The sequence below is a fragment of the Heterodontus francisci genome, chromosome 7 (genome assembly GCF_036365525.1).
Source record: "Heterodontus francisci isolate sHetFra1 chromosome 7, sHetFra1.hap1, whole genome shotgun sequence".
NCBI lineage: Eukaryota > Metazoa > Chordata > Chondrichthyes > Heterodontiformes > Heterodontidae > Heterodontus > Heterodontus francisci.
This window is the reverse complement of record NC_090377.1, coordinates 1,240,594-1,266,612: the sequence shown is the minus strand read 5'-3', so window position 1 is coordinate 1,266,612 and position 26,019 is coordinate 1,240,594. Positions and strand designations below refer to the sequence as shown.

Below are 26,019 nucleotides of genomic sequence, written 5' to 3'. Positions count from 1 at the left end.
GGGGATTCTCGGAGCAGACTCGGAGGGCGGAGATCCAGAGCGGTGAATAAAAAAAACTTACCTCAGGGATTCTCGGAGCAGACTCGGAGGGCGGAGTTCCAGAGCGGTGAGTATAAAAAACTTACCTCGGGGATTCTCGGAGCAGACTCGGAGGGCGGAGTTCCAGAATGGTCAGTATAAAAAACTTACCTCGGGGATTCTCGGAGCAGACTCGGAGGGCGGAGTTCCAGAGCGGTGAGTATAAAAAACTTACCTCGGGGATTCTCGGAGCAGACTCGGAGGGCGGAGATCCAGAGCGGTGAATATAAAAAACTTACCTCGGGGATTCTCGGAGCAGACTCGGAGGGAGGAGATCCAGAGGGGTAAGTATAAAAAACTTACCTCGGGGATTCTCGGAGCAGACTCGGAGGGCGGAGTTCCAGAGCGGTGAGTATAAAAAACTTACCTCGGGGATTCTCGGAGCAGACTCGGAGGGCGGAGATCCAGAGCGGTGAATATAAAAAACTTACCTCGGGGATTCTCGGAGCAGACTCGGAGGGAGGAGATCCAGAGGGGTAAGTATAAAAAACTTACCTCGGGGATTCTCGGAGCAGACTCGGAGGGCGGAGTTCCAGAGCGGTGAGTATAAAAAACTTATCTCGGGGATTCTCGGAGCAGACTCGGAGGGCGGAGTTCCAGAGCGGTCAGTATAAAAAACTTACCTCGGGGTTTCTCGGAGCAGACTCGGAGGGCGGAGTTCCAGAGCGGTGAGTATAAAAAACTTACCTCGGGGATTCTCGGAGCAGACTCGGAGGGCGGAGTTCCAGAGCGGTCAGTATAAAAAACTTACCTCGGGGTTTCTCGGAGCAGACTCGGAGGGCGGAGTTCCAGAGCGGTGAGTATAAAAAACTTACCTCGGGGATTCTCGGAGCAGACTCGGAGGGTGGAGTTCCAGAGCGGTCAGGATAAAAAACTTACCTCGGGGATTCTCGGAGCAGACACGGAGGGTGGATTCCAGAGCGGTGAATATAAAAAACTTACCTCGGGGATTCTCGGAGCAACCTCGGAGGGCGGAGTTCCAGAGCGGTAAGTATAAAAAACTTACCTCGGGGATTCTCGGAGCAGACTCGGAGGGCGGAGTTCCAGAGCGGTAAGTATAAAAAACCTACCTCGGGGATTCTCGGAGCAGACTCGGAGGGCGGAGTTCCAGAGCGGTGAATATAAAAAACTTACCTTGGGGATTCTCGGAGCAGACTCGGAGGGTGGAGTTCCAGAGCGGTGAATATAAAAAACTTACCTCGGGGATTCTCGGAGCAGACTCGGAGGGCGGAGTTCCAGAGCGGTGAATATAAAAAACTTACCTCGGGGATTCTCGGAGCAGACTCGGAGGGCGGAGTTCCAGAGCGGTGAATATAAAAACTTACCTCGGGGATTCTCGGAGCAGACTCGGAGGGTGGAGTTCCAGAGCGGTAAGTATAAAAACCTACCTCGGGGATTCTCGGAGCAGACTCGGAGGGTGGAGTTCCAGAGCGGTGAATATAAAAAACTTACCTCGGGGATTCTCGGAGCAGACTCGGAGGGTGGAGTTCCAGTGCGGTGAATATAAAAAACTTACCTCGGGGATTCTCGGAGCAGACTCGGAGGGCGGAGTTCCAGAATGGTCAATATAAAAAACTTACCTCGGGGATTCTCGGAGCAGACTCGGAGGGCGGAGTTCCAGAGCGGTGAGTATAAAAAACTTACCTCGGGGATTCTCGGAGCAGACTCGGAGGGCGGAGATCCAGAGGGGTAAGTATAAAAAACTTACCTCGGGGATTCTCGGAGCAGACTCGGAGGGCGGAGTTCCAGAATGGTCAATATAAAAAACTTACCTCGGGGATTCTCGGAGCAGACTCGGAGGGCGGAGTTCCAGAGCGGTAAGTATAAAAAACTTACCTCGGGGATTCTCGGAGCAGACTCGGAGGGCGCAGTTCCAGAGCGGTGAGTATAAAAAACTTACCTCGGGGATTCTCGGAGCAGACTCGGAGGGTGGAGTTCCAGAGCGGGAAGTATAAAAAACTTACCTCGGGGATTCTCGGAGCAGACTCGGAGGGTGGAGTTCCAGAGCGGTGAGTATAAAAAACTTACCTCGGGGATTCTCGGAGCAGACTCGGAGGGTGGAGTTCCAGAGCGGGAAGTATAAAAAACTTACGTCGGGGATTCTCGGAGCAGACTCGGAGGGCGGAGTTCCAGAGCGGGAAGTATAAAAAACTTACCTCGGGAATTCTCGGAGCAGACTTGGAGGGCGGAGTTCCAGAGCGGTGAGTATAAAAAACTTACCTCGGGGATTCTCGGAGCAGACTCGGAGGGCGGAGTTCCAGAGCGGTGAGTATAATAAACTTACCTCGGGGATTCTCGGGAATTCTCGGAGCAGACTCGGAGGGCGGAGTTCCAGAGCGGTAAATATAAAAAACTTACCTCGGGGATTCTCGGAGCAGACTCGGAGGGTGGAGTTCCAGAGCGGTGAATATAAAAAACTTACCTCGGGGATTCTCGGAGCAGACTTGGAGGGCGGAGTTCCAGAGCGGTGAATATAAAAAACTTACCTCGGGGATTCTCGGAGCAGACTCGGAGGGTGGAGTTCCAGAGCGGTGAGTATAAAAAACTTACCTCGGGGATTCTCGGAGCAGACTCGGAGGGCGGAGTTCCAGAGCGGTCAGTATAAAAAACTTACCTCGGGGATTCTCGGAGCAGATTCGGAGGGCGGAGTTCCTGAGCGGTAAGTATAAAAAACTTACCTCGGGGATTCTCGGAGCAGATTCGGAGGGTGGAGTTCCAGAGCAGTAAGTATAAAAAACTTACCTCGGGGATTCTCGGAGCAGACTCGGAGGGCGGAGTTCCAGAGCGGTGAGTATAAAAAACTTACCTCGGGGATTCTCGGAGCAGACTCGGAGGGCGGAGTTCCAGAGCGGTGAATATAAAAAACTTACCTCGGGGATTCTCGGAGCAGACTCGGAGGGCGGAGTTCCAGAGCGGTAAGTATAAAAACCTACCTCGGGGATTCTCGGAGCAGACTCGGAGGGCGGAGTTCCAGAGCGGTAAGTATAAAAAACTTACCTCGGGGATTCTCGGAGCAGACTCGGAGGGCGGAGTTCCAGAGCGGTGAGTATAAAAAACTTACCTCGGGGATTCTCGGAGCAGACTCGGAGGGCGGAGTTCCAGTGCGGTGAATATAAAAAACATACCTCGGGGATTCTCGGAGCAGACTCGGAGGGCGGAGTTCCAGTGCGGTAAGTATAAAAAACTTACCTCAGGGATTCTCGGAGCAGACTCGGAGGGTGGAGTTCCAGAGCGGTGAATATAAAAAACTTACCTCGGGGATTCTCGGAGCAGACTCGGAGGGCGGAGTTCCAGAGCGGTAAATATAAAAATCTTACCTCGGGGATTCTCGGAGCAGACTCGGAGGGTGGAGTTCCAGAGCGGTGAATATAAAAAACTTACCTCGGGGATTCTCGGAGCAGACTCGGAGGGCGGAGTTCCAGAGCGGTAAATATAAAAAACTTACCTCGTGGATTCTCGGAGCAGACTCGGAGGGCGGAGTTCCAGTGCGGTAAGTATAAAAAACTTACCTCGTGGATTCTCGGAGCAGACTCGGAGGGCGGAGTTCCAGAGCGGTGAATATAAAAAACTTACCTCGGGGATTCTCGGAGCAGACTCGGAGGGTGGAGTTCCAGAGCGGGAAGTATAAAAAACTTACCTCGGGGATTCTCGGAGCAGACTCGGAGGGCGGAGTTCCAGAGCGGTGAGTATAAAAAACTTACCTCGGGGATTCTCGGAGCAGACTCGGAGGGCGGAGTTCCAGAGCGGTAAATATAAAAATCTTACCTCGGGGATTCTCGGAGCAGACTCGGAGGGTGGAGTTCCAGAGCGGTGAATATAAAAAACTTACCTCGGGGATTCTCGGAGCAGACTCGGAGGGCGGAGTTCCAGAGAGGAAAGTATAAAAAACTTACCTCGGGGATTCTCGGAGCAGACTCGGAGGGTGGAGTTCCAGAGCGGTGAATATAAAAAACTTACCTCGGGGATTCTCGGAGCAGACTCGGAGGGTGGAGTTCCAGAGCGGTGAATATAAAAAACTTACCTCGGGGATTCTCGGAGCAGACTCGGAGGGTGGAGTTCCAGAGCGGTGAGTATAAAAAACCTACCTCGGGGACTCTCGGAGCAGACTCGGAGGGTGGAGTTCCAGAGCGGGAAGTATAAAAAACTTACCTCGGGGATTCTCGGAGCAGACTCGGAGGGTGGAGTTCCAGAGCGGGAAGTATAAAAAACCTACCTCGGGGATTCTCGGAGCAGACTCGGAGGGCGGAGTTCCAGAGCGGTGAGTATAAAAAACTTACCTCGGGGATTCTCGGAGCAGACTCGGAGGGCGGAGTTCCAGAGCGGTGAATATAAAAAACTTACCTCGGGGATTCTCGGAGCAGACTCGGAGGGCGGAGTTCCAGAGCGGTAAGTATAAAAAACTTACCTCGGGGATTCTCGGAGCAGACTCGGAGGGCGGAGTTCCAGAGCAGTAAGTATAAAAAACCTACCTCGGGGATTCTCGGAGCAGACTCGGAGGGTGGAGTTCCAGACCGGTCAGTATAAAAAACTTACCTCGGGGATTCTCGGGGTTTCTCGGAGCAGACTCGGAGGGTGGAGTTCCAGACCGGTCAGTATAAAAAACTTACCTCGGGGATTCTCGGGGATTCTCGGAGCAGACTCGGAGGGCGGAGTTCCAGAGCGGTGAATATAAAAAACTTACCTCGGGGATTCTCGGAGCAGACTCGGAGGGTGGAGTTCCAGAGCGGTGAATATAAAAAACTTACCTCGGGGATTCTCGGAGCAGACTCGGAGGGTGGAGTTCCAGAGCGGTGAGTATAAAAAACCTACCTCGGGGATTCTCGGAGCAGACTCGGAGGGTGGAGTTCCAGACCGGTCAGTATAAAAAACTTACCTCGGGGATTCTCGGGGATTCTCGGAGCAGACTCGGAGGGTGGAGTTCCAGAATGGTGAATATAAAAAACTTACCTCGGGGATTCTCGGAGCAGACTCGGAGGGTGGAGTTCCAGAATGGTGAATATAAAAAACTTACCTCGGGGATTCTCGGAGCAGACTCGGAGGGTGGAGTTCCAGAGCGGTGAATATAAAAAACTTACCTCGGGGATTCTCGGAGCAGACTCGGAGGGTGGAGTTCCAGAATGGTAAATATAAAAAACTTACCTCGGGGATTCTCGGAGCAGACTCGGAGGGCGGAGTTAACCTCGGGGATTCTCGGAGCAGACTCGGAGGGCGGAGTTAACCTCGGGGATTCTCGGAGCAGACTCGGAGGGCGGAGTTAACCTCGGGGATTCTCGGAGCAGACTCGGAGGGCGGAGTTAACCTCGGGGATTCTCGGAGCAGACTCGGAGGGCGGAGTTAACCTCGGGGATTCTCGGAGCAGACTCGGAGGGCGGAGTTAACATCGGGGATTCTCGGAGCAGACTCGGAGGGCGGAGTTAACCTCGGGGATTCTCGGAGCAGACTCGGACGGCGGAGTTAACCTCGGGGATTCTCGGAGCAGACTCGGACGGCGGAGTTAACCTCGGGGATTCTCGGAGCAGACTCGGAGGGCGGAGTTAACCTCGGGGATTCTCGGAGCAGACTCGGAGGGTGGAGTTCCAGAGCGGTGAATATAAAAAACTTACCTCGGGGATTCTCGGAGCAGACTCGGAGGGTGGAGTTCCAGAATGGTGAATATAAAAAACTTACCTCGGGGATTCTCGGAGCAGACTTGGAGGGTGGAGTTCCAGAATGGTAAATATAAAAAACTTACCTCGGGGATTCTCGGAGCAGACTCGGAGGGCGGAGTTAACCTCGGGGATTCTCGGAGCAGACTCGGCGGGCGGAGTTAACCTCGGGGATTCTCGGAGCAGACTCGGAGGGCGGAGTTAACCTCGGGGATTCTCGGAGCAGACTCGGAGGGCGGAGTTAACCTCGGGGATTCTCGGAGCAGACTCGGAGGGCGGAGTTAACCTCGGGGATTCTCGGAGCAGACTCGGAGGGCGGAGTTAACCTCGGGGATTCTCGGAGCAGACTCGGAGGGCGGAGTTAACATCGGGGATTCTCGGAGCAGACTCGGAGGGCGGAGTTAACCTCGGGGATTCTCGGAGCAGACTCGGACGGCGGAGTTAACCTCGGGGATTCTCGGAGCAGACTCGGACGGCGGAGTTAACCTCGGGGATTCTCGGAGCAGACTCGGAGGGCGGAGTTAACCTCGGGGATTCTCGGAGCAGACTCGGAGGGCGGAGTTAACCTCGGGGATTCTCGGAGCAGACTCGGAGGGCGGAGTTAACCTCGGGGATTCTCGGAGCAGACTCGGACGGCGGAGTTAACCTCGGGGATTCTCGGAGCAGACTCGGAGGGCGGAGTTAACCTCGGGGATTCTCGGAGCAGACTCGGATGGCGGAGTTAACCTCGGGGATTCTCGGAGCAGATTCGGAGGGCGGAGTTAACCTCGGGGATTCTCGGAGCAGACTCGGAGGGCGGAGTTAACCTCGGGGATTCTCGGAGCAGACTCGGAGGGCGGAGTTAACCTCGGGGATTCTCGGAGCAGACTCGGAGGGCGGAGCTAACCTCGGGGATTCTCGGAGCAGACTCGGAGGGCGGAGTTAACCTCGGGGATTCTCGGTGCAGACTCGGAGGGCGGAGTTAACCTCGGGGATTCTCGGAGCAGACTCGGAGGGCGGAGTTAACCTCGGGGATTCTCGGAGCAGACTCGGAGGGCGGAGTTAACCTCGGGGATTCTCGGAGCAGACTCGGAAGGCGGAGTTAACCTCGGGGATTCTCGGAGCAGACTCGGAGGGCGGAGTTAACCTCGGGGATTCTCGGAGCAGACTCGGAGGGCGGAGCTAACCTCGGGGATTCTCGGAGCAGACTCGGAGGGCGGAGTTAACCTCGGGGATTCTCGGTGCAGACTCGGAGGGCGGAGTTAACCTCGGGGATTCTCGGAGCAGACTCGGAGGGCGGAGTTAACCTCGGGGATTCTCGGAGCAGACTCGGAGGGCGGAGTTAACCTCGGGGATTCTCGGAGCAGACTCGGAGGGCGGAGTTAACCTCGGGGATTCTCGGAGTAGACTCGGAGGGCGGAGTTAACCTCGGGGATTCTCGGAGCAGACTCGGAGGGCGGAGCTAACCTAGGGGATTCTCGGAGCAGACTCGGAGGGCGGAGTTAACCTCGGGGATTCTCGGAGCAGACTCGGAGGGCGGAGTTAACCTCGGGGATTCTCGGAGCAGACTCGGAGGGCGGAGTTAACCTCGGGGATTCTCGGAGCAGACTCGGAGGGCGGAGTTAACCTCGGGGATTCTCGGAGCAGACTCGGAGGGCGGAGTTAACCTCGGGGATTCTCGGAGCAGACTCGGAGGGCGGAGTTAACCTCGGGAATTCTCGGAGCAGACTCGGAGGGCGGAGTTAACCTCGGGGATTCTCGGTGCAGACTCGGAGGGCGGAGTTAACCTCGGGGATTCTCGGAGCAGACTCGGAGGGCGGAGTTAACCTCGGGGATTCTCGGATCAGACTCGGAGGGCGGAGTTAACCTCGGGGATTCTCGGAGCAGACTCGGAGGGCGGAGTTAACCTCGGGGATTCTCGGAGCAGACTCGGAGGGCGGAGTTAACCTCGGGAATTCTCGGAGCAGACTCGGAGGGCGGAGTTAACCTCGGGGATTCTCGGAGCAGACTCGGACGGCGGAGTTAACCTCGGAGATTCTCGGAGCAGACTCGGAGGGCGGAGTTAACCTCGGGGATTCTCGGAGCAGACTCGGAGGGCGGAGTTAACCTCGGGGATTCTCGGAGCAGACTCGGAGGGCGGAGTTAACCTCGGGGATTCTCGGAGCAGACTCGGAGGGCGGAGTTAACCTCGGGGATTCTCGGAGCAGACTCGGAGGGCGGAGTTAACCTCGGGGATTCTCGGAGCAGACTCGGAGGGCGGAGCTAACCTCGGGGATTCTCGGAGCAGACTCGGACGGCGGAGTTAACCTCGGAGATTCTCGGAGCAGACTCGGAGGGCGGAGTTAACCTCGGGGATTCTCGGAGCAGACTCGGACGGCGGAGTTAACCTCGGAGATTCTCGGAGCAGACTCGGAGGGCGGAGTTAACCTCGGGGATTCTCGGAGCAGACTCGGAGGGCGGAGTTAACCTCGGGGATTCTCGGAGCAGACTCGGACGGCGGAGTTAACCTCGGAGATTCTAGGAGCAGACTCGGAGGGCGGAGTTAACCTCGGGGATTCTCGGAGCAGACTCGGACGGCGGAGTTAACCTCGGGGATTCTCGGAGAAGACTCGGAGGGCGGAGTTAACCTCGGGGATTCTCGGAGCAGACTCGGACGGCGGAGTTAACCTCGGGGATTCTCGGAGCAGACTCGGATGGCGGAGTTAACCTCGGGGATTCTCGGAGCAGACTCGGACGGCGGAGTTAACCTCGGGGATTCTCGGAGCAGACTCGGACGGCGGAGTTAACCTCGGGGATTCTCGGAGCAGACTCGGACGGCGGAGTTAACCTCGGGGATTCTCGGAGCAGACTCGGACGGCGGAGTTAACCTCGGGGATTCTCGGAGCAGACTCGGACGGCGGAGTTAACCTCGGGGATTCTCGGAGCAGACTCGGAGGGCGGAGTTAACCTCGGGGATTCTCGGAGCAGACTCGGAGGGCGGAGTTAACCTCGGGGATTCTCGGAGCAGACTCGGACGGCGGAGTTAACCTCGGGGATTCTCGGAGCAGACTCGGACGGCGGAGTTAACCTCGGGGATTCTCGGAGCAGACTCGGACGGCGGAGTTAACCTCGGGGATTCTCGGAGCAGACTCGGAGGGCGGAGTTAACCTCGGGGATTCTCGGAGCAGACTCGGAGGGCGGAATTAACCTCGGGGATTCTCGGAGCAGACTCGGACGGCGGAGTTAACCTCGGGGCTTCTCGGAGCAGACTCGGAGGGCGGAGTTAACCTCGGGGATTCTCGGAGCAGACTCGGAGGGCGGAGTTTCCAGAGCGGTTACCTTGGGTGGGGAAAAAAAACTGAAAAAGCGACGTCACAGGAAAGCTGTGACCTGATTGGCTGGTAGGGAATTTGTACCGAATTAAAAAATAAAACTGATAAAAATTGATTAAAACACGATTTAACTAAGAAGGAGAGTAACTAAACCAGAGGGAGGAGATTACTATATTTAGTTTGCATTTAATATTTATTGTAGAAATCTAGCACGAGGGACCCTATAGTTAATTATAACAATTTAGTAAGGATTTAATAAGTATTTATTTATTTTATATTAATTAACTAATTAGTGCGAGAAATGACAGAGGGGTGAAGTGCTTCACCTGTGAGATGTGGGAAGTCCGTGACGCTTCCAGCGTTCCGGACAACTACATCTGTAGGAAGTGTATCCAGTTGCAGCTCCTCACAGACCGCATGGATCAGTTGGAGCAGCAACTGGATGCACTTAGGAGCATGCAGGTGGCAGAAAGCATCATAGACAGGAGTTTGAGAGAAGTGGTTACACCCAAGGTGCAGGCAGATAGATGGGTGACCGCTAGAAGGGGCAGGCAGTCAGTGCAGGAATCCCCTGTGGCTATCCCCTTCTCTAACAAGTATACCGTTTTGGATACTGTTGGGGGGGATGGCCTATCAGGGGAAAACAGCAGCAGCCAGAGCAGTGGCACCACGGCTGGCACTGTTGTTCAGCAGGGAGGGACAAAGCGCAGAAGAGCAATAGTTATAGGGGACTCTATAGTCAGGGGCACAGATAGGCGCTTCTGTGGACGTGAAAGAGACTCCAGGATGGTATGTTGCCTCCCTGGTGCCAGGGTCAAGGATGTCTCTGAACGGACAGGGGGCATTCTGAAGGGGGAGGGTGAACAGCCAGAGGTTGTGGTACACATCGGTACCAACGACATAGGCAGGAAGAGTGATGAGGTCCTGCAGGGGGAGTTTAGGGAGTTAGGTGGAAAGTTAAAAAACAGGACCTCTAGGGTTGTAATCTCGGGATTACTCCATGTGCCACGTGTCAGTGAGGCTAGAAATAGGAAGATAGTGCAGCTAAACACGTGGCTGAACAGCTGGTGTAGAAGGGAGGGTTTCAGATATCTGGACCATTGGGATCTCTTCAGGGACAGATGGGACCTGTACAAGAAGGACGGGTTGCATCTAAACTGGAAGGGCACAAATATCCTGGTTGCGAGGTTTTCTAGCGTCACTCGGGAGGGTTTAAACTAGTGTGGCAGGGGGGTGGGAACCAGAGCAGTAGGACAGCAAGTGAAATAAATGAAGGGGAACTAGTAAATAAGGCCAGTAAGACTAAGAGGAAGAGCAGGCAGGGAGATGTTGCAGAGCACAGCGGGACTGGTGGTCTGAAGTGCATTTGTTTCAATGCGAGAAGTATAACAGGGAAGGCGGATGAACTTAGAGCTTGGATTTGTACTTGGAACTATGACGTTGTTGCGATTACAGAGACTTGGTTGAGGGAAGGACAGGATTGGCAGCTAAATGTTCCAGGATTTAGAAGCTTCAGGCGGGATAGAGGGGGATGTAAAACGGGTGGAGGGGTTGCATTACTGGTTAAGGAGAATATCACAGCTGTACTGCGGGAGTACACCTCGGAGGGGTCATGCAGCGAGGCAATATGGGTGGAGCTCAGGAATGGGAAGGGTGTAGTCACTATGTTGGGGGTTTACTACAGGCCTCCCAACAGCCAGCGGGAGGTAGAGGAGCAGATATGTAGACAGATTTTGGAAAGATGTAAAGGTAACAGGGTTGTAGTGGTGGGTGATTTTAACTTCCCCTATATTGACTGGGACTCACTTAGTGCTAGGTGCTTGGATGGGGCAGAATTTGTAAGGAGCATCCAGGAGGGCTTCTTGAAACAATACGTAGATAGTCCAACTAAGGATGGGGCCGTACTGTACCTGGTATTGGGGAATGAGCCCGGCCAGGTGGTCAAAGTTTCAGTAGGGGAGCATTTCAGGAACAGTGACCATAATTCCATAAGTTTTAAGGTACTTGTGGATAAGGATAAGAGTAGTCCTCGGGTGAAGGTGCCAAATTGGGGGAAGGCTAATTATAACAATATTAGGCAGGTACTGAAGAATTTAGATTGGGGGAGGCTGTTTGAGGGTAAATCAACATCTAACATGTGGGAGTCTTTCAAACATCAGTTGATTAGAATCCAGGACCAGCATGTTCCTGTGAGGAAGAAGGATAAGTTTGGCAAGTTTCGGGAACCTTGGATAACGCGGGATATTGTGAGCCTCGTCAAAAAGAAAAAGGAAGCATTTGTAAGGGCTGGAAGGCTAGGAACAGACGAATCCCTTGAGGAATATAAAGACAGTAGGAAGGAACTTAAGCCAGGAGTCAGGAGGGCTAAAAGGGGTTATGAGAAGTCATTGGCAAACAGGATTAAGGAAAATCCCAAGGCTTTTTATACGTATATAAAGAGCAAGAGGGTAACCAGGGAAAGGGTTGGCCCACTCAAGGACAGAGATGGGAATCTATGCGTGGAGCCAGAGGAAATGGGCGAGGTACTAAATGAGTACTTTGCATCAGTATTCATCAAGGAGAAGGACTTGGTGGATGATGATCCTAGGGAAGGGAGCGTAGATAGTCTCAGTCATCTCATTATCAAAAAGAAGGTGTTGGGTGTCTTGCAAAGCATTAAGGTAGATAAGTCCCCAGGGCCTGATGGGATCTACCCCAGAATACTGAGGGTGGCAAGGGAAGAAATTCCTGGGGCCTTGACAGAAATCTTTGCATCCTCATTGGCTACAGGTGAGGTCCCAGAGGACTGGAGAATAGCCAATATTGTTCCTTTGTTTCAGAAGGGTAGCAAGGATAATCCAGGAAATTATAGGCCGGTGAGCCTTACGTCAGTGCTAGGGAAATTATTAGAGAGGATTCTTCGGGACAGGATTTACTCCCATTTGGAAACAAATGGACTTATTAGCGAGAGGCAGCATGGTTTTGTGAAGGGGAGGTCATGTCTCACTAATTTGATTGAGTTTTTTGAGGAAGTGATAAAGATGATTGATGAAGGAAGGGCAGTGGATGTTATCTATATGGACTTCAGTAAAGCTTTTGACAAGGTCCCTCATGGCAGACTGGTACAAAAGGTGAAGTCACATGGGATCAGAGGGGAGCTGGCAAGATGGATACAGAACTGGCTCGGTCATGGAAGACAGAGGGTAGCAGTGGAAGGGTGCTTTTCTGAATGGAGGGATGTGACTAGTGGTGTTCCGCAGGGATCAGTGCTGGGACCTTTGCTCTTTGTAGTATATATAAATGATTTGGAGGAAAATGTAGCTGGTCTGATTAGTAAGTTGCGGACGACACAAAGGTTGGTGGAGTTGCGGACAGTGATGAGGATTGTCAGAGGATACAGCAGGATATAGATCGGTTGGAGACTTGGGCGGAGAAATGGCAGATGAAGTTCAATTCGGACAAATGTGAGGTAATGCATTTTGGAAGGTCTAATGCAGGTGGGAGGTATACAGTAAATGGCAGAACCCTTAGTAGTATTGACAGGCAGAGAGATCTGGGCGTACAGGTCCACAGGTCACTGAAAGTGGCAACGTAGGTGGATAAGGTAGTCAAGAAGGCATACGGCATGCTTGCCTTCATTGGTCGGGGCATAGAGTATAAAAACAGGCAAGTCCTGCTGCAGCTGTACAGAACTTTAGTTAGGCCACACTTAGAATATTGCGTGCAATTCTGGTCGCCACACTACCAGAAGGACGTGGAGGCTTTGGAGAGGGTATAGAAGAGGTTTACCAGGATGTTGCCTGGTCTGGAGAGCATTAGCTATGAGGAGAGGTTGGATAAACTCGGATTGTTTTCACTGGAACGACGGAGGTGGAGGGGCGACATGATAGAGGTTTACAAAGTTATAAGCGGCATGGACAGAGTGGTTAGTCAGAAGCTTTTTCCCAGGGTGGAAGAGTCAGTTACTAGGGGACATAGGTTTAAGGTGAGAGGGGCAAAGTTTAGAGGGGATGTGCGAGGCAAGTTTTTTACACAGAGGGTGGTGAGTGCCTGGAACTTGTTGCCGGGGGAGGTGGTGGAAGCAGGTACCATAGCGACGATTAAGAGGCATCTTGACAAATATATGAATAGGATGGGAATAGAGGGATACGGTCCCTGGAAGTGCAGAAGGTTTTAGTTTAGGCAGACATCAAGATCGGCGCAGGCTTGGAGGGCCGAATGGCCTGTTCCTGTGCTGTACTGTTCTTTGTTCTTTGTTTGATCAGTGCAAAAATAAGACTGAAGCATTTGCAACAATCTTTAGCCAGAAGTGCCGAGTTGATGATCCATCTCGGCCTCCTCCTGAAGTCTCCAGCATCACAGATGCCAGACTTCAGCCAATTCGATTCACTCCGCGTGATATCAAGAAACGACTGAAGCCACTGGATACTGCAAAGGCTATGGGCCCTGACAATATTCCGGCAATAGTACTGAAGACCTGTGCTCCAGAACTTGCCGCGCCCCTCGCCGACTGTCCAGTACAGCTACAACACTGGCATCTACCCTGCAATGTAGAAAATTGCCCAGGTATGTCCTGTACACAAAAAGCAGGACAACTCCAACCCAGCCAATTACTGCCCCATCAGTCTACTCTCTTTCATCAGTAAAGTGATGGAAGGTGTCATCGACAGTGCTATCAAGCAGCACTTGCTTAGCAATAACCTGCTCAGTGATGCTCAGTTTGGGTTCCGCCAGGACCACTCAGCTCCTGACCTCATTACAGCCTTGTTTCAAACATGAGCAAAAGAGCGGAACTCAAGAGGTGAGGTGAGAGTGACTGCCCTTGACATCAAGGCAGCATTTGACAGAGTATGGCATCAAGGAGGCGCAGCAAAACTGAGGTCAATGGGAATCGGGGGAAAACGCTTTGCTGGTTGGAGTCATACCTAGCGCAAAGGAAGATGGTTGTGATTGTTGAAGATGAATGCTGGGACAAGGGAGCAGTACTTCAGGCCATGCGCGATGCCAATATCATCACCCTCTATAAAATCAAAGGTGACCGCGGTGACTGCAACAACTACCGTGGAATCTCCCTGCTCAGCATAGTGGGGAAAGTCTTCGCTCGAGTCGCTTTAAACAGGCTCCAGAAGCTGGCCGAGCGCGTCTACCCTGAGGCACAATGTGGCTTTCGTGCAGAGAGATCGACCGTTGACATGCTGTTCTCCCTTCGTCAGATACAGGAGAAATGCCGCGAACAACAGATGCCCCTCTACATTGCTTTCATTGATCTCACCAAAGTCTTTGACCGCGTCAGCAGACGTGGTCTCTTCAGACTACTAGAAAAGATCGGATGTCCACCAAAGCTACTAAGTATCATCACCTCATTCCATGACAATATGAAAGGCACAATTCAGCATAGCGGCGCCTCATCAGACCCCTTTCCTATCCTGAGTGGCGTGAAACAGGGCTGTGTTCTCGCACCCACACTGTTTGGGATTTTCTTCTCCCTGCTGCTCCCACATGCATTCAAGTCTTCAGAAGAAGGAATTTTCCTCCACAGAAGATCAGCGGGCAGGTTGTTCAACCTTGCCCGTCTAAGAGCGAAGACCAAAGTACGGAAAGTCCTCATCAGGGAATTCCGCTTTGCTGACGATGCTGCTTTAACATCTCACAGTGAAGAGTGTCTGCAGAGTCTCATCGACAGGTTTGCAGCTGTCTGCAATGAATTTGGCCTAACCATCAGCCTCAAGAAAACGAACATCATGGGGCAGGACGTCAGAAATGCTTCATCCATCAATATCGGCGACCACGCTCTGGAAGTGGTTCAAGAGTTCACCTACCTCGGCTCAACTATCACCAGTAACCTGTCTCTCGATGCAGAAATCAACAAGCGCATGGGAAAGGCTTCCACTGCTATGTCCAGACTGGCCAAGAGAGTGTGGGAAAATGGCGCACTGACACAGAACACAAAAGTCCGAGTGTATCAGGCCTGTGTCCTCAGTACCTTGCTCTATGGCAGCGAGGCCTGGATAACGTAGGTCAGCCAAGAGCGACGTCTCAATTCATTCCATCTTCGCTGCCTTCGGAGAATACTTGGCATCAGGTGGCAGGACCGTATCTCCAACACAGAAGTCCTCGAGGCGGCCAACATCCCCAGCTTGTACACACTACTGAGTCAGCGGCGCTTGAGATGGCTTGGCCATGTGAGCCGCATGGAAGATGGCAGAATTCCCAAAGACACATTGTACAGCGAGCTCGCCACTGGTATCAGACCCACTGGCCGTCCATGTCTCTGCTTTAAAGACGTCTGCAAACGCGATATGAAGTCCTGTGACATTGATCACAAGTCGTGGGAGTCAGTTACCAGCGATCGCCAGAGCTGGCGGGCAGCCATAAAGGCGGGGCTAAAGTGTGGCGAGTCGAAGAGACTTAGTAGTTGGCAGGAAAAAAGACAGAAGCGCAAGGGGAGAGCCAACTGTGTAACAAACCCGACAAACAAATTTTTCTGCAGCACCTGTGGAAGAGTCTATCACTCTAGAATTGGCCTTTATAGCCACACCAGGCGCTGCTCCACAAACCACTGACCACCTCCAGGTGCTTACCCATTGTCTCTCGAGACAAGGAGGCCAAAGAAGAAGAAGAATCATCTCAGCTCCAGGACATCACTGCAGGAGTTCCTCAGGGTAGTGTCCAAGGCTCAACCATCTTCAGTTGCTTCATCAATGACCTTCCATCAATCCTAATGTCAGATGTGGGAATGTTCGTTGATGTTTGCACAATGTTCAGCATCATTCACGACTCCTCAGATACTGAAGCAGTCTGTGCAGAGATGCAACAAGACGTGGCTGATAAATGGCAGGTAATATTCGCGTCATACAAGTGCCAGGCAATGACTCTCTCTCTTCTTTGGCCTCCTTGTCTCGAGAGACAATGGGTAAGCACCTGTAGGTGGTCAGTGGTTTGTGGAGCAGCGCCTGGTGTGGCTATAAAGGCCAATTCTAGAGTGACAGACTCTTCCACAGGTACTGCAGATAAAATTGGTTGTCGGGGCTGTTGCACAGTTGGCTTTCCCCTTTAGCTTCTGTCTTTTTTCCTGCCAACTGCTAAGTCTCTTCGACTCGCCACACTTTAGCCCCGTCTTTATGGCTGCCCGCCAGCTCTGGCGATCGCTGGCAACTGACTCCCACGACTTGTGATCAATGTCACAGGACTTCATGTCGCGTTTGCAGATGTCTTTAAAGCGGAGACATGGACGGTCGGTGGGTCTGATACAAGTGACGAGCACGCTGTACAATGTGTCCTTGGGGATCCTGCCATCTTCCATGCGGCTCACAAGGCCAAGCCATCTCAAGCGACACTGGCTCAGTAGTGTGTCTATGCTGGGGATGTTGGCGGCCTCGAGGACTTCTGTGTTGGAGATACAGTCCTGCCACCTGATGCCAAGGAATCTCCGGAGGCAGCGAAGATGGACTGAATTGAGACGTCGCTCTTGGCAGACGTACGTTGTCCAGGCCTCGCTGCCATAGAGCAAGGTACTGAGGACACAGGCTTGATACACTCGGACTTTTGTGTTCCGTGTCAGTGCGCCATTTTCCCACACTCTCTTGGCCAGTCTGGACATAGCAATGGAAGCCTTTCCCATGCGCTTGTTGATTTCTGCATCGAGAGACAGGTTACTGGTGATAGTTGAGCCTAGGTAGGTGAACTCTTGAACCACTTCCAGAGCGTGGTCACCGATATTGATGGATGGAGCATTTTTGACGTCCTGCCCCATGATGTTCGTTTTCTTGAGGCTGTTGGTTAGGCCAAATTCGTTGCAGGCAGCCGCAATCCTGTCGATGAGTTTCTGCAGACACTCTTCAGTGTGAGATGTTAAAGCAGCATTGTCAGCAAAGCGGAGTTCCCTGATGAGTACTTTCCGTACTTTGGTCTTCGCTCTTAGACGGGCAAGGTTGAACAACCTGCCCCCTGATCTTGTGTGGAGGAAAATTTCTTCTTCTGAAGACTTGAATGCATGTGAAAGGAGCAGGGAGAAGATCCCAAACAGTGTAGGTGCGAGAACACAGCCCTGTTTCACGCCACTCAGGATAGGAAAGGGCTCTGATGAGGAGCCACCATGTTGAATTGTGCCTTTCATATTGACATGGAATGAGGTGATGATACTTAGTAGCTTTGGTGGACATCCGATCTTTTCTAGTAGTCTGAAGAGACCACGTCTGTTGACGAGGTCAAAGGCTTTGGTGAGATCAATGAAAGCAATGTAGAGGGGCATCTGTTGTTCGCGGCATTTCTCCTGTATCTGACAAAGGGAGAACAGCATGTCAACGGTCGATCTCTCTGCACGAAAGCCACATTGTGCCTCAGGGTAGACGCGCTCGGCCAGCTTCTGGAGCCTGTTCAGAGCGACTCGAGCAAAGACTTTCCCCACTATGCTGAGCAGGGAGATTCCACGGGTAGTTGTTGCTGTGGTTCAAATTGGCAGCTCAGCACCTTCTTCTCAATGGGAATAAATGCAGCGACGCCCACATCCCCGTATGAATAAAAAAAGGTGGGCGGGGTTTGGAGCATATGGGCGGGGTTTGGAGCAGGCGGGCGGGGTTTGGAGCATATGGGCGTGGTTTGGAGCATATGGGCGGGGTTTGGAGCAGGCGGGCGGGGTTTGGAGCAGGCGGGCGGGGTTTGGAGCATATGGGCGGGGTTTGGAGCAGGCGGGCGGGGTTTGGAGCATATGGGCGGGGTTTGTTGCTATGACACCCGCTGACGGTTCTCTGCACATCGCGGAAGTGAGGTGAACTTCCGAACAGTGACGCATTAGCAACAACAAAACATGGCAGCGGCTGAGGGAGACACAGTGGGACCGGGGGGAGAGGGGCCGGGGCCGGGGGGAGGGGGAGAGGGAGCGGGGCCGGGGGGAGAGGGAGCGGGGGGACCAGGGGGAGAGGGGCCGGGGCCGGGGCCGGGGGGAGAGGGAGCGGGGGGACCAGGGGGAGAGGGGCCGGGGGGAGAGGGAGCGGGGGGACCAGGGGGAGAGGGGCCGGGGCCGGGGCCGGGGGGAGAGGGAGCGGGGGGACCAGGGGGAGAGGGGCCGGGGGGAGAGGGAGCGGGAGCGGGGGGAGAGGGAGCGGGGGGAGAGGGAGCGGGGGGACCAGGGGGAGAGGGGCCGGGGCCGGGGGGAGAGGGAGCGGGGGGAGAGGCTCCGGCTCCGGGTGATCTGGGCCTTGAGGATGACGGTGATCTCCGGCGGGCTGAGGAGCGGTTGCGGCGGCTGCTGGGCCGGTGTGAGCCCGGCCTGATGTACCTGCAGAGCCTGTTGGTGTGGGAGCGGCCGGCGCAGAGCGGCCTGATGCTGCTGGGCCTCAGCGGCCTGTTCTGGTAAAGTCTGTATGGAGAGTTGGTGTGTGTGGGCAGGAATGTTCAAGTTCACATTTATATTCTATCCAGTGCAGTAAATGTGAAGAGTTGAGGCTCCAGCACTGATTCTGGTGAAGTCCTGATCAGCCTGCAGGAGCCGAGTGGCTGCTCCTCCTGTGGACCACACATAGAATCATAGTTTATGGCACAGAAAGAGGCCACTTGGCCCATCGTGTTTGTGCTGGCCAAAAATCAAACCACTCAGCGTAATGCCACTTTCCAGCATTTGGTCTGTAACCCTGTAGATTACAGCACTTGAGGTGTTTATCCAGATGCCATTGAAATGAGTTGCAGGTTTCTGCCTCAATACCCTTTCAGGCAATGAATACCGACCCCAACCACTGTGAGAATCACAGAAATGTTATAGCACAGAAGGAGGCCATTCGGCCCAGCGTGTCCACACTGGCTCTCTGAAAGAGCAATTCCCTCAGTTCCACTCCCCTACCTTCTCCCCGTAACCCTGCGCATTCTTCCTTTTCATATAACTGTCTAATTCCCTTTTGAATGCTTCAGTTGGATCTGCCTCCACCACGTTCTCAGGCAGTGCATTCCAGACCTTAACCACTCGCTGCGTGAAAAAGTTTTTCCTCATATCACTTTTGCTTCCTTTGCCAAATACTTTAAATCTGTGCCCTCGTTGTCGATCCTTTCACGAGTGGGAACAGTTTCTCTCTCTCAACTCTGTCCAGACCCCTCATGATTTTGAATACCTCTATCAAATCACCTCTCCGCTTTCTCCTCTTCAAGGAAAACAGTCTTAACTTCTCCAATCTATCTTCATAACTGAAATTCCTCATCCCTGGAACCATTCTCATGAATCTTTTCTGTACTCTCTTCAATGCCCTCACGTCTTTCCTAAAGTGCGGTGCCCAGAACTGGATGCAATACTCCAGCTGAGGCTGAACTAGTGTCTTGCACATGTTCAACATAACTTCCTTACTCTTGTACTCTATGGCCCTATTAATAAAGCCCAGGATACTGTATGCTTTATTAACCGCTCTCTCAACCTGTCCTGTCACCTTCAATGACTTATGCACAAATACACCCATGTTCCTCTGCTCCTGCACCCCATTTAGAATTGTACCCCTTATTCTATATTGTCTCTCCATGTTATTCCTACCGAAATGAATCACTGCACATTTCTCTGCATTGAATATATAGACAGTAGGAAGGAACTTAAGCAAGGAATCAGGAAGGCTAAAAGGGGTCATGAAAAGTCATTGGCAAACAGGATTAAGGAAAATTCCAAGGCTTTTTATATGTATATAAAGAGCAAGAGGGTAACTAGGGAAAGGATTGGCCCACTCAAGGACAGAGAAGGGAATCTGTGTGTGGAGCCAGAGGAAATTGGCGAGGTACTAAATGAGGACTTTGCATCAGTATTCACCAAAGAGAAGGACTTGGTGGATGATGAGCCGAGGGAAGGGAGTGTAGATAGTCTCAGTCATCTCATTATCGAAAAGGAGGTGGTGTTGGGTGTCTTGAAAAACATTAAGGTAGATATGTCCCCAGGGCCTGATGGGATCTACCCTAGAATACTGAGGGAGGCAATGGAAGAAATTGCTGGGGCCTTGACAGAAATCTTTGCATCCTCATTGGCTACAGGTGAGGTCCCAGAGGACTGGAGAATAGCCAATGTTGTTCCTTTGTTTAAGAAGGGTAGCAAGGATAATCCAGGAAATTATAGGCCGGTGAGCCTTACATCAGTGGTAGGGAAATTATTGGAGAGGATTCTTAGGGACAGGATTTACTCCCATTTGGAAACAAACGAACTTATTAGCAAGAGGCAGCATGGCTTTGTGAAGGGGAGGTCGTGTCTCACTAACTTGATTGAGTTTTTTGAGGAAGTGACGAAGATGATTGATGAAGGAAGGGCAGTGGATGTTATCTATATGGACTTCAGTAAAGCCTTTGACAAGGTCCCGCATGGCAGACTGGTACAAAAGGTGAAGTCACACGGGATCAGAGGTGAGCTGGCAAGATGGATACAGAACTGGCTCAGTCATAGAAGACAGAGGGTAGCAGTGGAAGGGTGCTTTTCTGAATGGAGGGATGTGACTAGTGGTGTTCCGCAGGGATCTGTGCTGGGACCTTTGCTCTTTGTAGTACATATAAGTGATTTGGAGGAAAATGTAGCTGGTCTGATTAGTAAGTTTGCGGACGACACAAAGGTTGGTGGAGTTGCGGACAGTGATGATTGTCAGAGGATACAGCAGGATATAGATCGGTTGGAGACTTGGGTGGAGAAATGGCAGATGGAGTTTAATCCGGACAAATGTGAGGTAATGCATTTTGGAAGGTCGAATGCAGGTGGGAAGTATACAGTAAATGGCAGAACCCTTAGGAGTATTGACAGGCAGAGAGATCTGGGCGTACAGGTCCACAGGTCACTGAAGGTGGTAACGCAGGTGGATAAGGTAGTCAATAAGGCATACGGCATGCTTGCCTTCATCGGTCGGGGCATAGAGTATAAAAATTGTTAAGTCATGCTGCAGCTGTACAGAACTTTAGTTAGGCCACACTTAGAATATTGCGTGCAATTCTGGTCGCCACACTACCAGAAGGACGTGGAGGCTTTGGAGAGGGTACAGAAGAGGTTTACCAGGATGTTGCCTGGTCTGGAGGGCATTAGCTATGAGGAGAGGTTGGATAAACTCGGATTGTTTTCACTGGAACGACGGAGGTGGAGGGGCGACATGATAGAGGTTTACAAAGTTATAAGCGGCATGGACAGAGTGGATTGTCAGAAGCTTTTTCCCAGGGTGGAAGAGTCAGTTACTAGGGGACATAGGTTTAAGCTGAGAGGGGCAAAGTTTAGAGGGGATGTACGAGGCAAGTTCTTTACACAGAGGGTGGTGAGTGCCTGGAACTTGCTGCCAGGGGAGGTGGTGGAAGCAGGTACGATAGCGACGTTTAAGAGGCATCTTGACAAATACATGAATAGGATGGGAATAGAGGGATACGGTCCCCGGAAGTGCAGAAGGTTTTAGTTTAGGCAGGCATCAAGATCGGCGCAGGCTTGGAGGGCCGAATGGCCTGTTCCTGTGCTGTACTGTTCTTTGTTCTTTGAACTTCATCTGTCACCTGTCTGCCCATTCCACCAACTTGTCTATGTCCTTTTGAAGTTCTACACTATCCTCCTCACAGTTCACAATGCTTCCAAGTTTTGTATCATCTGTAAACTTTGAAATTGTGCCCTGTACACCAAGGTCTAGGTCATTAATATATATCAGGAAAAGCAAGGGTCCAAACGCTGATCCCTGGGGAACTCCACTACAAACCTTCCTCCAGCCCCAAAAACATCACTACTTTCTTTCCTGTCACTCCATGAGCTGCAAGTTTGCTCATCCTCTGGTGAAATTTTTTTTCCCTATCTCCCCTCTAATTTTTCTCCCAGTCACTTTAAATCTATGCCCTTGGCCACTATCCCTACTCTCTGTGTTCTATCACCTAAACAATCTCCTAACCAGGTTAATAATTTGCCCTCAATCCCATGAGTTTTAACTTTAGCTTAGTCTCTTATGTGGAACTTTATCGAATGCCTTCACATTAACTGCATCCATAGACATTCTCTGTTTTCTATTTTAGTTACTTTCTTTGACTTACCCTTTATAAATTCAAGTTGGCTCAGTTACTCTGGCCTTACTTATAGATTCCAACGATTTCCCTGCTACAGATGTTAGATCGTAAGAAATAGGAGCAGGAGTAGGCCATTCAGACCCTCGAGCTTGCTCTGCCATTCAATAAGATCATAGCTGATCTGACTGGCCTTCACTTTCATGCCTGCCCTGTATAACCCTTGACTCCCTTATAGATCAAAACACACAGGTCTATAATTTCCTGTTTCTCTCTCTATTTCGCACCTTTCTTAATACCCCATGTACCTTTGGTCTGGATGGGATGCATCCTAGGCTACTGAGTGAAGTAGGGGTGGGAATTGGGAATTGCTTTGGCAACAATCTTCATTGGATAGGGAGTGGTGCCAGAGGCTGGAGGACTGAAGATGTTATAGCCTTGGAGAGAGGGATGAACCCAGCAGGCTAATGTCAGCGTTGGGGAAACTTTGAGACAATAATCTGGGACAAAATTAATTGGCATTTGGAAAATTGTGGGCTAATAAATAAAAGTTTTTGAGTCATAGAAACATAAAGCACAGAGGAAGGTCATTTGTCTGTCATGCCTGTGCTGTCTCTTTGAAAAAGCAGTCATGTTTTGTCCCACGCCCCTGCTTTTAGTCCATAACTCTAAATTCCTCATCCTGAAATACCTGTCCAACTCCCTTTTATTTATGGAATCAGCTTCCGCCTCCTCTTCAGCTTGTGTTTCAGATCCCAGCAACTCATGTGAACATATGTACGGATATACAAATTAGGAGCAGCAGTAGGCCATTCATCCCCTTCGTGCCTGCTCCGCTATTTAATAAGACCATAGCTGGTCTAATGGTGGCCTCAACTCCACTTTCCCGCCTACGCCCCCCCCACCCCCAATCCCCTTTGACTCCCTTGTTAGTCAAGAATTTATCTACCTCTGCCTTAAAAATATTCAATGACCCTGCCTCCACCACTCTCTAGGGAAGAGTGTTCCAAAGACTCAACCCTGAGATAAAATTTCACCTCTCCATGTTAAATGGATGACCCCTTATTTTTAAAATGTGTCCCCTAGTTCTAGTCTTTCCCACAAGGGGAAACATCCTTTCAGTGAGGGGGAAAATTCTCCTCCTCTCCCCTCTAGATCTTTAACCAATGATTTTAAATCTACGATCTTTGGTTATTGTCTCACTCGCCAGAGGGAATAGTTTTTCTGTCTACTGTATCAACACCTCTCGATGTCCGGAAAACCTCGATTAGGTCATCTCTTCACCTCTATTTCAAGGAGAACAATCCGAACTTATAGAATCAGTCATTACAGCACAAGAAGTGGCCATTCAGCCCATTGAGTCCATGCTGGCTCTCTAGGGCAGGTCAGTTAGTCCCATTCCCCTGCTCTATCCCTGTAGCTCTGCAAATCTATTTCCCTCAAGTTCCCTCAGTTTCCTTTTGAAATCATTCGTCATTTCCACTTCTACCACCCTTGTAAGTAGAGTTTTCCAGGTCATTACCACTTACTACGTGAAAGGTTTTTCCTCACATCTGCACTGCATTTCTTGCCTTAAATCTGTGTCCCCCTATTCCTTGTACCATCAGCTAATGAGAACAGCTGGTAGTGGTTTTTTGGGTTCCCTTTTATGTTAACTGCAATTCTATTCATATTCTCTCTTTGCCAATCTTATTTTCCTTTCCACCTCTCAACTTATTGTATTTGGCCTGGTTCTTACTTGAAGAATTCACCTGGTATGCATCATACATCCTCTTTTTTTGTTTTCATCTTTTCTAACCTCTCCTCGTATCTGAATTCCCTGACCCCTCAACATCCTGGTAAACCACTGTACCCTTTCTAAAGTCTTTACATTTTTGATAGTGTGATGCCCAGAATTGTCCACAATACTCCAGCTGAGGCCTGACCATTGATTTATATAGTTCTAGAATGATCTCTTTCATATTCATGGGAAGGCATGTGATGACACAAAGAATCTGCAAAGGGATATAGATAGGTTATGTGAGTGTGCAAAAACTTGGCAGATGGAGTTCAATGTGGGAAAGTGTGAGGTCATCCACTTTGGTAGGAAGAATAAAAAGGCCGATTATTATTTTTGTTGGTAGAATTCAGCCCCAGCTGGAGGATTGTGTTCAATTCTGGGCTCCACACTTTAGGAAGGATGCCAAGGCCTTGGAGAGGCTGCGGAGGAGATTTACTAGAAAGGTTCCAGGGATGAGGGACTTCAATTAATTGAAAACCCTGCAGAGATCTGTGTACAGGTTTTGTCCCCTTACCCAAGGAAGGTTATACTTTGCTTTAATGGGGATGCAACAAAGATTCTGTAATTCTGGCCTCTTGAGGATCCCTGATTTTAATTATTGGTGGCCGCATCAATTGCCTGTGTCCTAAGCTGTGAAATTCCCTTCCTAACCTTCTCTGCCTCTGTACCTCAGTTTTCTCCTTTAAGATGTTCCTTGAAACCACCTTTGACCAAGGTTTTATCTCCTCCTTTTGCTTTATTGTCAAATTTTGCAGGATTTATTGGATTTAATTATTTGCTGTGTCCCCCTGAAGTCTGTATCTATCCTCCTCGTCGTTGTCTACATTTCTGAATTTTGTCTCGTCAAAAAATTTTGAAATTATGTCCAGTGGCCTAACGAGTGATTTATAAAGGTTCAGCAATAACTTCCTTGTTGTACGCTAATGCTCTATTAATAAAACCAAGGATCCTATATGCTTTTGTTTTTAAAAAAGAGACTTCTCAACTTGCCCTGGACCTTCAAACATTAATGTCAGTCAAAAAGAGTAGTGGACCTGATACCGACCCCTGGGGAACACACTGTATACTGTCCTCCAATCTGAAAATGGATGAGTAACCTCACCATGGTACAGGAAGCCATTCAAGTATAGGGAGAAAAAAGGAATGTAGTGGTAGCAGGGGACAGTATAGTTAGGGGGATTGACACAGTTCTCTGCGGCAAAGAGCGAGAGTCCAGACGGCTGTGTTGTCTGCCCGGTGCCAGGGTTCAGGACATCTGCTCAGGGCTGGAGAGGAACTTAGAGTGGGAGGGGGAGGATCCAGTCATCGTGGTCCATGTAGGTACCAATGACATAGGCAGGACAAGGAAAAACGTTCTGCGTAGTCAGTGTGAGGAACTAGGCATCAAATTAAGAAGCAGAACCTCAAAGGTAATAATCTCTGGATTATTACCTGAGCCACATGCAAATTGGCATAGGGAAAATAAGATTAGAGAAAGTAATTCGTGGCTCTAAGACTGTTGTGGTAGAAGTGGTTTCCGGTTCGTGGGGCACTGGCACCAGTACTGGGGGAAGTGGTGGCAGTATCGTTGGGATGGTCTATACCTGAACCGTGCTGGGACCGGTTTCCTAGCGAGCCGCATAACAAGGGAAGCAGAGAGGGTTTTAAACTGAATAGTGGGGGCAAGGGATCAAATTTGGCAAGATATGGTAAATCGAGGAGTAGAGACAAGGCAAGAGAGAAAGGTATTAATATGGGAAATGATAGGCTGTGACAGGAAGGGACAGAGCGTACAAATCTACAAATAAATCAACAGATAAGGCTAGAGGTTACAAAAATAATAAAAGGACACAACTAAAGGTTCTGTATCTGAATGCATTTAGCATTCAAAACAAAGCAGATGAACTGAGAGCGGAAATAGAAATAAATAAGCACGATCTGATAGCCATTACAGAGACATGGCTGCAGGATGACAGAGATTGGGACCTGAATATTGAAGGGTACATGGCATTTAGAAAGGACAGGAAGCTTGGAAAAGGTGGAGGGGTAGCTCTGTTAATTAATGATGGTATTAACGCAATAGAGAGGGATGACCCAAGTTCAGGAAACCAGGATGTAGAAGCAGTTTGGGTAGAGATAAGAATACATAAATGCAAGAAGTCACTTGTGGGAGTGGTGTACAGGTCACCTAACATTAACCACACTGTGGGATGGGGTATAAAGGAGGAAATAATGGCAGCTTGTCAGAAAGGTACAGCGATAATTATGGTGGATTTTAGCCACATATAGACTGGAAAAATCA

General features: G+C 50.8%; 1 protein-coding gene across 1 annotated transcript in view; it reads left to right on the top strand.

Annotated features, from left to right (window-relative positions):
• Window positions 1-18,168: 18,168 nt before the first annotated feature.
• The window catches only part of retreg2 (reticulophagy regulator family member 2), a 109,753-nt gene continuing 101,902 nt past the window's right edge, over window positions 18,169-26,019 (top strand). The window contains exon 1 of the mRNA XM_068034695.1: window positions 18,169-18,343. Within this exon, the coding sequence (XP_067890796.1) occupies window positions 18,264-18,343 (80 nt within the window). The 5' untranslated portion in view covers window positions 18,169-18,263. The remainder of the gene's footprint in view (window positions 18,344-26,019) is intronic.